Source organism: Elaeis guineensis, chromosome 2 (assembly GCF_000442705.2).
Source record: "Elaeis guineensis isolate ETL-2024a chromosome 2, EG11, whole genome shotgun sequence".
NCBI classification, from domain to species: domain Eukaryota; kingdom Viridiplantae; phylum Streptophyta; class Magnoliopsida; order Arecales; family Arecaceae; genus Elaeis; species Elaeis guineensis.
The window spans coordinates 89,690,236-89,702,924 of NC_025994.2; the positions used below are offsets into that span (position 1 = coordinate 89,690,236).

At 37.5% G+C, this 12,689-nt stretch overlaps 1 protein-coding gene across 27 annotated transcripts in view; it reads right to left on the reverse strand.

Annotated features, from left to right (window-relative positions):
• The window catches only part of LOC105054162 (tRNA ligase 1), a 29,291-nt gene extending 23,508 nt beyond the window's left edge, over positions 1 to 5,783 (reverse strand). For 19 of the 27 annotated variants that reach the window (XR_012138674.1, XR_012138669.1, XR_012138676.1 and 16 more), the window contains exons 1-4: positions 5,453 to 5,783; positions 4,971 to 5,348; positions 1,898 to 2,045; positions 1,635 to 1,729 (exon numbers count right to left, since the gene is read on the reverse strand). Coding sequence is in view for 5 of the 27 variants with exons in the window: in XM_073252120.1 (XP_073108221.1) it covers positions 1,635 to 1,698 (64 nt within the window). In the remaining 22 variants the exon portion in view is untranslated. Of the gene's footprint in view, positions 1 to 2; positions 1,014 to 1,634; positions 1,730 to 1,897; positions 2,046 to 4,970; positions 5,349 to 5,452 lie in introns of those variants that run through there. The other 8 variants (XR_012138657.1, XR_012138656.1, XM_073252122.1 and 5 more) reach the window with 4 other exon arrangements.
• Positions 5,784 to 12,689: the final 6,906 nt, after the last annotated feature.

The following is a 12,689-nucleotide window of genomic DNA, read 5'->3' on the forward strand; positions in this document are numbered from 1 at the left end:
AATCTGAATTACTTGTATATCTTTCATATTACAAGAGGCTCTATATATAGAGCAATAAAGATCTAGGTACAATGAATCTATTGATCTCCTAATGATATATTTTCTAAACAAGATTTGATATATTTTCTATTTAGGATTATACAGATTTCTCGAATCAATTACAATAGGAAACAAAACAATGACAAATATCTCCTACTCTAGATATGAAAATACATAAATTATAATCCCTGATTTGTTGATACAAATCAAGGAATATAGAGATATCAATCAATAGCATGTTCAAGCAATAGAAAAACCATTCCTCCGAGGCTTCTAGGAGTGCAAGGAGGGTACTGCAAAGCTTCAACCTGCCCTTTCTCACTTCATTCAGAGCTTGAAGCAAATCAGTAGACACTCAGCAAATGAATCATCTCATATGTGGATATCTTTAATTCGCCCATTCTTGTAGGGCTTATCTTGTACTTGAAGTGAAGGAATATATTTATCTTTAGCTTGATAATAATTTTATCAAGATTTTCAAGTTTCTAGCTTTTATTCAATCAACTAGATAAGTTGGATGCATCTTTTAACCGGATGGGTCTTTGATCAACTTTGAGCTCAGTCATTCAGGCCGAGCAAGTGTTTCCCATCCAAGCCTAGCTCCAACTAGGACTTGGTTGATTGAGTGAAGACCCCAATTCCTATTTGGTTATCTTTGAAGAATGAACATGTTCTTTTATTGAGTTCATTTCCTTGGTCTTGTAGGCACTTATGCTGGGATCCTAGGCATTTCTAGGTTGTCCCTCATATCAATGAAAGTCTCTTTAAACTTGAAATCAATTCCAAGAAAGAGATCAAAAGGAAAAGCAACCTTCTTTATTAGTTAACAAAGTTACAAGGTACAACTTGCAACTTACTAGTAATATATTCAGAGATTATTTGAATTCTAGGTCCGAGGCATAGGCTTGCCATTAAAATGCTCTAATCAGTAGGTGCTTGATTGGACAACTTGAGCTATCTTGTATGGTCCGGATCTGATCAGAAATAAGGAAGATTTTTCTCAACCCATTCAACTCGAATCTCATAAAAGAAAACTAAAAAAGATGCAAGAATTGTGAAAGTAGGGCTTAAATCTCCTTCTATTTAATTGATTGATTTAAAAACCAAGGTACACAGTATCTACTTATAATAGCGAGGTTTGTCCTCATACAATTCGAGTCGGATTCCTCTTCCTAGTTTCTAGAAAGACTCTTTTACCTAAAATAGACATGTCTTGTCAAAATAAACTCGAAAAAATTAAAATTCTTTAGGAGATAGATCTAGACTTTTACATTAACTATGCATTTTGTAGCTCCGCCAAATTTTTCTTGGATTGGGAGATATGCCGGATCAAAGTCTCACTTGAAAAGCAAATTTTCAATTTGATTGGTTTGTTTGAGGTTCCAAATGAAGGAACTTGAGCCTGGTTGCATTCAGAACAATGATAGCTAGTAAGGTTAATTCAGCCAAATGATGCACATGGACCCTTTTCAAAACTGTTATAGTCAATTCCAAAAGGCATCAACTTATCCAAAGGACAGTAGCAAAAATTTTGATTGCCATCAAAGAGAATGCATAATATTTAAAATTAATATGGAATTTAGAAAATAGTTTACCTTGAACCAGAGTGTATAGGAAGTAAATAATAGTTGGGTTATTCCTCCCAGGTTGCTTGGCCATGAGACACCATCTCTATCATCCGTGTTCCAACCTGCAGTTGGAAGTAACCAGTTATTTAATTCTTGAGGGTGCAAAGTGGATGCATCATCACAAACTGTATAAAATAATCAAATATGATAAATATGAAACGGGAAAAAGATGAAGGGATTCAAAAAATAAGAAAAATATAATACTTCAGAAGATGCTCCAGATATTATACCAAAATTATACTGTTGGGGAGGCTCTTGTCACTTAAAATTAGCACATTTTGTTGTATTTGAATTACACGAGGGGCAGGATGGTGTCTAGAGTTGTACTTGGACCACAATATCCATATCAAGGTTATCTGCAGTTGGGAGAAAACTCACCTGAAGATTGCCGAGAGTTAGTAGTTACAGAATAGCAAGAAATCACCAACAAGGATTCTGAGGACTGAAAACATATAAGTTGATAGATGGTTTGATTAACAAGAATCATAAGCACAACTGTTTCTCAGGTTTGGTCAATGTTTGGGGCTAAATTTGGTTAAGATTACTCAAAATCAAGAATTTGCCGATCTTGGTTCTGAACCACCAATAAGCCTCTTTTAGAGTCCATAAAGGCCCCAAAGACCAACAATACATGTAACTCTTCTTTGTTATATATAAAAAAATAACATTGCAGAAGATGATGAAAGCAGGAAATAAACGTGGTAGCATTTTGGTCTGCTAAAACAGTGGAATGGATTAAAGAGAGTAGACGTTGCAAAGCATGAGAATATTTAAATTGAATCCCTAAATTGCATGTTCAGCATGTTCACAAGCAGCACTCCTAGACACTCTTCACTCTCACTCCGTGCCTCTTTAAATTTTAAGCAACATTGAATTACCATTCTCTTTATCAGCTTCCCTTCCTAGTTTATATAATCTGATCTTACCTGTTGCCAGATTCGTATTTGGAGTCCTAATGGAATTCACCACTTAGCACTGGATTGAGAGACTCATAAGGAAGCAAATCAATGACTCTTATAACAACTTGGCACTGTAGTTATATATATATATATATATATGTTAAAAAAGCAATCTATTGTACCAGACAAACCACAATCTACTTTTATGCCTCTCTTTGGCACTAATTAACTTGGTTCTGTCAATTAAAGGAACACAAAGATAAAAAGTGGAGGAGGTGCTTCAGATCTGTTATGCAATCAATCACTCATGCCTTCATAAAATTATTAGAGAAAAAAAATCAACAAGCCCATGATGCAGCAATTTCAAGTACGTTCAGAAATAGAGCATCCAAGCACAATAATGGGCCTGGCATATATGTTCAGCCATTTCAAGTAGTCTCATGAATAATAGGCTTGTCATAATTAGAAAACTGAAGTGGATATGTGGTGTAGTCAGGAAGGTCAGGGTGAGAACAATTGCATTAGAGGGGACATAAGAATTGGATTGATTCACTAATCAGGCCAAGGTAATGGACAAGTGCAACGGAAATCCAAGGACGTCATGAGAGAAGTGATTCTCAGATTTATATGTTTTACCTTGGGCGAAAAACTACAAGGACCAATTGTTAGTATAAGTTACATAATTACCAATGTCTAAAATTGTACATCACTGTCCCCAGTTGCAACAAGCACCTTAATATGAAATAATGCCCCATGCTAGATTCTAGAACATTGCTAAATCGAACAAAGATGCATTGCTCAATTAGAAAGCAATGTTCGGTTTCCTTTCACAAAACTCATTTAGGAAACAGTGCCAGTCCATCAAGTCTATAAAATGAGAAATGGATGACAGAAGCCCTTTGTTGTTCATAAAACCTAAAATTAGGTTTTATCAGCATTTGTTTCTGCTAAAACATATAGATAACCTAGTGTCAGGTGATGAGTGGCTTTATGGACAACCAAGATCAGTATCTTAACACTAGATCGTTGTCAAAGTTGACATATATTATTGCCCTTTCCCCTTACATGTGATAATGCTAAATGGCACATTTCTCCTACATTTCCAAGCACCTGGGATCTTTAAGCTCACGCAACTAGTGTACTGAACTCCTACAACTTCCATGACTGGCCATAGTATACCTAAGCCCTGTTGCATGCATAGTATTGAATGTAAGAACAAATTACCTTGTTTCCTAAGATTTCATAATTCATTTTCAATATTCTGACTTATCAAAGTTCTCTTTCTAAGTGATGAAGCTTTTCTTCTTCCCTTTGACTCCACTTTAATATCTTTTGAAAATTAGACCTTACGCCAGTAAAATTTTCTATATACTTTGTGGGATATTGTTGCAATTAATTATTTGGCATTTATTAGCTCATTCTGGTTGTCAGTGCCTATATTTAATCTTTAAAAAAACCTTGCCTCACATGGCCTCCCCTAAGTGATATGATTCTAATTATTTCACCTTATGCTCCATCCTTTTGCTTCCTAGAAGATAGATTTGCCCTCATTAGGTCACCAAGTGCCCAATACTTGGGAATTAAGCCATATTGTGCTATGACCTAAATCATAACTATCTATTCTCCGGAAGCTAATGCACCACTACATTCAAACTAAAATATCTTAACCTTTAAAACAGTACCATAGAACAACAATATGTTGAACTTTTATGCCTAGAAATTAATCTTGTAGGCCAATCCAAGGCCAGCAATATCATATGAATTGGAACATTAGGTGAAGACCAAGGTGCAAATTCATAAATTGAGATAAAAAAGCCCAATATATTGGGATAATTTTTAGCTGACAAAGAAACATGTATTTCAACTAGATTTACTTGAGGAAACCTAAGAGTTGTACTGACAGAGGACAAAGTGACATAAAAAAAAAAAAAATCGGATAGCATGTCCATATGTAACAAAAATCTAAGGAGATTCCACGGAGGGTCTCACATTTACGTGAAACTTTTAGGAGGAGGAGGTAAAATTGAATCAAACTTACAAGGATTGATTTTACTAGCTTTGTGAAAGAATTATCCTTTATCAACCAGAATATTATTAGGGTTCAGATTTAGACATCACCAAAACAGTGGACTCTCTTTGTCCAGAGATGACCTACACCATATGGCTACCCATATTAGTAGCCAAACAAATCGACGCTCTGGAATTCTGCAGCAAAAGGTGGCATCAGAAGATCTAACAACGTTGTCCTACAAATTCAACTCACATAATTCAGGGAAAGAAAAAGAATATCAAATGCTTTTCTTGAGAAACCCCCGGAGAAAACCATCAGTGCCATAACGTTCAATCCTTTTAAACAGAGTGCAAGAAAATAAAGATTCAAAGCACCAGATGATCAGCACAATACCTCTTGGTCAGACTTCTCGTTCTCGAACTTCGCATAGAACGTAGCTCTTATCTGAGCCTTGGAGAACGTGTTGTTATCCACATTGAAATCCTCCCCTTGTGGACCCTTGAACAGCTTCGTCAAGCCACCGACACCGCTATTCTCCTTCTCCACCGCCAAAGAGTTCCTATCAGTCTCCGCAGCGGCAACCTCCATCGGAACAGCCGGATGGGCACGGCCTGCGTTCTCTACGAGACTCAGCCTGCCAATTCCATCTGCGACGGCGGAAGCGGCAGTGGCAGCGGAGGACAACGATGACCAGCCGTCTACGACACCGGTGAGCAGCTGGCCGGCACGTGGCTTCTACTTCCATTGCCCCTCTCTCGGAGCGGACTTCCCCTGCACCAAGAATCAAGAATTCAAGAATTCAAGAAATGCGGCTCTGAGAGATAATCGGAGCCAAAGAAAGATCAGAGATATAGAGAGGGGAGGAATCGCGGTACGCGGTGGTTGTACGGCATGGGAGGCGGCGATCTGCCGGAGCGGTTACGAAGAATCGGAGGGAGGGGGCGGCAGGCGGCGCAGGAGGAGGAGGGAGGGGGAGGAAGGGGAGGGTTTGGGAGAGGAGGGAAGGCTGAGAGCCAGGACGCAGAGGAGTCTCTTCTGCGGAAATACCGGTATCCAAGGTGAGGGTTGAAGGAACAAGAGCGCGGATCCTCTGAGGGGCACCGCAGCGTGCGATGCATCGCACGCACCGCAGAGGAGCCGGTTCCAACGAAGAAACGGAGGTTTTAGCGGCCGTGGCGCGGGTCGACTGCTGAAAGTTGGCTGGGCTTTATCCCCTATTTGGTACATTTGGTATGAAGAGTGGATTCAAAGATGGATGGATTAAAAAAAAAAAAAAAATTAATGATAAAAAAGATAAAGATAAATTTTAAAAAAAAAATTATCTATCTTTCTATATGTTTGATGTAATATAAAAAAATAGATAAAAATATTTTTTTATTTGATATAAAAAATGAAAAAAAAATAAATAATATTTATATAATATTTTTATTAAATTATTTTTTTATAAAAATATTATGATTATCAATTTATAATACTTATTTATATTAAAAAAATAAATAATAAATAATTTTATAATTTTATAATCTATAATTATATAAAAAATTATATAAATATTTAATTAATACATGATTTTATAAATTAATTATATAAATAATTAATTTATTTATAATTTAATTTAAATAGTTAATTAATATTATATAAATAATTAATTAAAAATAATAAATATAAATAGAAAAATAGGAGATAATCAAGATTAAAATAATGACTAATTAAATTTAATAGTATATGATAAATAGTATATATAAAAATATATATAAATAATATGAATAAAAAAATAAAAAAAATATTATAGTTTTATCAAAAAATTAATGTGAGGTATTTTTGTCAATACAAAAGTCTATCCTTCAATACTCTATCCATCCTTCCTTCGTTTTTCTAATTTGAAAAGATACAAATTGATGGGCCAGGATGGATGGATAATTTTTTCTTTTTCATCCATCCTCCCTGTAAATTTTTAAATCAAGTGATAAATAGAGGCTATTCACCTTTCTAATTCTAGTCTTCTATCTTCTTATGACTTCAATTAAATACAGGGTTACTCTGATTCGGCCCTTCTCTGTGAAGTTCTGATCACACTGCCACCACACTTTGCTCATTTTTAGAAGAAGTTTTTGGGTCGAATAGGTTGTGCTTATTAGCAAATTATGGCTTCCCAATTTTATGATGGTCTTGTCCCTTGCCCACTTCATGTTCGTCTTGCTTTAGTTGGTATCTTAAAGATCATTATAGATCTCCATGGAAAAAAAAGCTGTCCATAGATGGGTTGGTTTAGGGGTGGCTATAGGTTGGGTTGAGTCTGGTTGGAGGGCAGGGGCAGTAAATTTTACATGAAAGAAGGATTCACCTTCACACCAATCCACCGTTGGATTGCACAACAATTGCTTCAAGATCTATGCAAATAGATGAATAAATAAATTTAGTACTTTGAGATATGTGCAAGATGCAATCCAATAATCAACATTACAAAAGAAGATCAATCATTCTTTTGTACGAAAGATGCAACTTGAACTCTTGATTGGAAAGATGGTGAAATCAAAATTGACATATAGGGATAGGGATGCAAATAGGTTGGGTCAGATCAAGTCGTAAGTGATTTTGACCTAATCTAATTTTTTGATCAGGTTTTAATGTTGGACCAAACTCAACCCAATAAAAGATCGAGTTCGGTTGGATCAGATCCATGGTCAAAAACTTTATCTTATTGGATTATTTGGACGGGGTCAGGTTCATATATAATCTGAGTCCAATCCAAAAAAATTTAGGCCCGATCTGAACCTAGATTTAGATCGGGTCTGGTTCATATAATAGGCCCATAACTGTGCTTTTGTGTGTAGTACAAACCTTTTTTTTTTTTGTAAGGAGAGTATGTATTCATTAAGATGGAGAACAATTATAGATAAAATTGCCTGAGTGAGCATCGTATCTACTGTGTATGAAGAGCAAATGAAAATTATAGTATACTATATGCCAGCACCCGCAAACCGGTAGAGAGAGCCAACCATATAAAGTGTCAAAATTAGTCAATTAAATGAAGAAACTGGATGAAGAACACCGAACAATTACTTGTTTGAAAGCTGTAAAATGTGAAAAAGTTAAGTTGGATTTGTAAATACATGTAGTCAAGAACCTATATAACCAAAAAGTGCTGAACGTCCGAAACTTAGGGACTGGAAATAGAATTGGATCGGCAAACTTCTAGCATGGATCTAATCCTGTTCTCAAACAAATTCTTTCCCAATAGATATGTGGATGCATGTTGCAAGCTATCACTGTCATCCAAGTAAGGAGCAAACGAATCGAGGACATGAGGAGGAGGACATGGTGGTGAGGAAAGAAGAGGGTGGTGGAGAACAAGGTTGGTAAAGATCTAGGGTTTCAAAGGGAGGATGTGTGAGAATAGTGTAGGCCAAGACGTAGAGTTTCAAATGAAGGATAGAGGAGAATAAGGGAGGATGGAGGAGTAGTTATCAACCGAAACATAAGATCTATCATCTAGGATTTTGGAGAAGGGCATATCTTTAGACAAAGTACTGAGCATGCCAAAGTCACCATCTCGTCGAATGCCAAAGTCGCCGAGTCAAAGAGAATGATTCACTAGCTATTGTAGGATCGAGGGTTTTGTAGGAGAGAACTGGAGAAGAGAGACCAATCAAGATAGAGTCTGGGTGGTTGGGAGAGAGGGATTTTAGTTTGAAAATTGAGAGAGAACTTGGGGGTCGGGGCTTATAAGTGAATAAGCAAATACAATTTGGCATCACTACATTGGGTTTCAGTTGTCTGGGTGATAGGTTAGACTCAGGGCTTGGGAGTTGGGACTCATAGGTTTGCTCATTCAGGTCCTATACTAGATTCGGATCGGGTCAAATCGGGTTATTTAGCATAAGATCCAAATAAATATAGAAACTGAAATGAGTCGGATTGGGTTAGAATTTAGTAAATCCAGACTTGATCCTGAACATGAAATGGATCCAATTTTAGAATCCAACTCAGTCCCATGGGTCCTTTAAACAGACCGGATTGGATCTAAGCAGATCGAGTCACGAGTCAATCCAATCCATTTGCAGTCTTATATAGGGATGGCAAATAATGAAGTAACCTCTATATCAAGACTCAAAAGTTCCAATCCAAACCCAACCTAGCTTGGTGCTCAGACACATTCAAATTAACTAAGTTGGATTGGGTTAATTGATTGGATGCAGAATTGCTAAACCTGGATGCCACAAACAAAAATTATGTGACATTTAGTTGATCTTAATCGATCTTTTCATCTTTACGTGGACAAAATATATCATTAAATTTTTACATGCGAACATCATATTCTTCAACTCCTCACATCAAGGGGGTGAATGAACAAAAGGAAAGAAAACAAATATACAACTGCAACAACAAACAACACTTGCAGATAAGCCCTCAAAGTCTGACTTAAAAGAAGCTTACCACTTAGGCATGATGGTATTATTATTTACATCTAATCTTCTTTTATAGTTGCTCTCTATCGGGGTTTTCAATCTTTTAGCATCATTCTTTTTAAATTCTACGAGAAAACAATATGTAGCATCTCATGAGAACACATTACCGCTTAACTACTTGACTCAGCCAGTCTCTTGACTCATGTGCTATTGATCTTTGGTTGAGGCAACGTACGCCCGCTCGGCACAAAATATAGGGTTACATAGTATCATTATCGACATCAGAAAAAACGGAAACACATAGCAACGTCATTCTTATGCTAAAAGTTTTGAAGTCCTCATATACTGTGCTACTTATATGCTTGTCTACTTGGGGCAAGCCTCGTACATATGCATGCACACACAACAAAAAGTGTATTAAAGAATGCACCAATGATAATTGAAATGGGTGACTCTTATTTTAATTATTTAATTAAAAAAAATTATTTTCATTCTAATTTCAAAGAAGAATAGGATTGTCCTAATCCTAAAAATCTAATTTGAACTCTTCTCTAGTATTCAAATTTATTTTGACTCTGGTTTCGACACCAATCACAAATCAAATATATCATAAAATATAGCTATTCAGATTTTTATTCTAATCCATTCTGATTCCAATTTCGATCGTAAATTAAACACACTCTTAGAATGTTCTTGGTGTCACGCCCCGAACCTAACACCCAGGTCGGATACGTGATGGCCGCACACTCCTTAGAGCAAGTCCTAAAGAATATGCAAGGCCAAAATAAATATTACAACCTTAACATCCATAATAATTAATTTCAAATATAATTCATAAAACCTTGCATGATTACAATTTAAATTTCTTCAATTCTCTGATCAGATACTATGACACTCTATTTATCCTTCTGCTCACCCGTAAATCCAAGCCATAGCCAATCTAAGTCATCCTGTAACTCTGAGAAGAAAAAGAAAGATGAAGGGGTGTGAGCTTTACAGCCTAGTAAGAATTCCCATATCACACTGATATAGTAATATAGTCTGAAAATAAAGATAAGCAGTAAGATATAAAATCTCATGTTCAATGTCCAGAATAATGCAAATATTCATAAATTTTCTGTCTTGTTAAAATAGATGCACCATCATATGTTAACAGGTAAAACACTTTTGTTCAACAATTATTTCATGTCTTATCTTTCATTTCTCCTTTCATAATCATATGATTTTTAACCTTTTCTTTCTGGTTCTGGACTATCAAATTCTATACCTCAGTCATCATCCGGATCGAATCCATTTAAAAAGTCTTTCAAGACTGTCCCAGGATGAGCTCCTGGCCGGCTGTCCCACGTACCAAAGCCCGTGAGAGGCTGTCCCAGGCATAAGCTCCTGGCGGGCTGTCCCAGGCATGAGCTCCTGGCCGGCTGATCCACCTGTAAGCCAGTGGGGGCTGTCCCAGGCATAAGCTCCTGGCGGGCTGTTCCACATGACAAGGCTAGTCCATACCATACATCTCTTTCTTTTTCATTTAATCATTATGTATTGATTTCATCAAATCAATTCTGTCTTGCATTATGATCAATTCAGATATGTCATATCCATATAATCATGCCATCAATCTCTGATACATATATATTGATATAATATACTTATGCTCAAATCAAATAACAGTATCTCAGGTATAATAAATTCATCGATCTCAAATCCGATGATGCAAAACCAATGATGCAAAACCAACAGTAAAATAGCATATATATAATAGTGATCATGTATAGGGATTCTTATCTTTATCGGTGACTGATCCAAGCACAGAAATCAATGTTCTTCTTTGATTTATGAATTTTTCTAACAAGATATTCCACTCGATATCATTTGCAGACAATCATCTCTTCGTAACCCTGATCAAATATAAAGATCATATATGGAGAAAATTATCGATAATCGATCCTAATAATACAGATCGAGGACCTCTCTTAGGATTAACCAAAATTAGGACTTGTCTATGTATCTGAATCCTCCACTGATCCATAAGACTTCTAGAGAGAGAAAATTCATGAAGAGAGAGAAAATTTTAAAGAGAGAAAATGGAGAGAGAATCTTCGTATCCTTTCGATGAGGCAATCATGGTCGAGATCATCAGAGATCCTATCAGGGTGAATCAATATGAATCAAATATTATAAATTTCGAATAGTATCGGACTGAGATCAGATCTACTGCACGAATTTCGGAGCAATCTCAGATCATCTTATTTTTATCTTCAAGTTTATCCTAGGGTCCATGATGCAATCAGAGAGGAAGAAAAGATCCTAGAGAGATAAAATCCGTAAAGAGAGAGAAAAGTCTAGAGAGAGAAAATATAGAGAGAGAAGGTAGAGAGAGGAGAGAAAGAAAATTTTTCTCTCTTCTTCTTCTTTTTATTTTATTTTATTTTATTTTTATTTTTATTTTTCTCTTTTTCTTTTTCCTTTTTCTTTTCTTCTTCTTCTTCTTCCTTCTTCTTTTCTTCCCGCGGCCTCCCTTGGCTGAAACAGGGGAGGACCGTGAGGTCCCCCCCCTCGGTGGCTCGGGCTCCAGCGGGGTGGCGGCCTGGCCGGAGATCCAACAACGGCCGGCGATGGGGTTCGACCGGCGGTTCTTTTTTTTTTTCAAAAAACAGGAGATCCGTCCCCTTTCTTCATTCCCCTTTCTTCATGAACTCCGACCATTGACTGGTCGCCGACGGCCAAGGCTTTCAGGGAAGGAAGAGAGATATATGGGAGTCCGGTCTCGGGGATGGGACGCCGCAACCGGCAGCGCCGGTGGCCGGAAAAGAGAAGAGAGGATCCGGCCGAAACAGAGCAAAACAGGGGTTTACCTTGTTCATGGATTTTCCGGCGATCCTGGCAGCCGGCGAGGGTGCACGAGGCCATGGAAAGGAGGGGAAGGAAGAAAGGAAGGAGAAGACGGGTTTACCTCCGACTCCGGTGAGGTCTCCGGCGAGTATTTGAGATGAACACGATGAGGACATCCGCGGCTTCGACGAAAAAAATCGAAAAAAATAAAAGAAGAAATCTGGTGCTCGTCATGGCTAGCTTTAGAAGAGAGAAAGAGGATTTTATAGAGGTGATTTCCTACCCCTAATCAGACTCTATCGATCCGATTTTGCCGGAGATGGGAAGGAAGAAGACTCCGGCTAGGAGTCTTCCTCCTCCTCGGTTATATATATATATATTTTTATTTTTAAAAAAACTGGGTTATTACATTTGGTTAGGGCAATTGAGATCTGAAATGAAAATCAAAATGGATGACTCCCATTCTAACTGTTTGGTTGGGGGAAGTCCAGGAATAAGAATGGCCTAATTCTCCTGTAACTGAATCCGAATTATCCCCAGTAGAGTAAAAATCTCATTCCACCGAAATGAGATAAAATTAAAAAAAAAAACACCTATCGTCCATCCAACTCTCATAGTCGATGGTCGGAAGAGAGGAGGCGGGTAAGGATGCTGAGGGGGTTGCCATTGATGTCGATGAGGACATTGCCATCGAGGTTGGCAGCGGTGACGATGGCATCGTTGGGAGATTGCATCTTGTGGGTGAAGATGCAGCCACCGGGACGGTGGCGGCCCTTGAGGATGGCGACCTTGAATTTTTGGGTGAGGATCTAGCAGGTGACAGCAAGGCCCCGCGAGGCCAGCATCGACGACGACGACAGTAGACGGGGGAAGG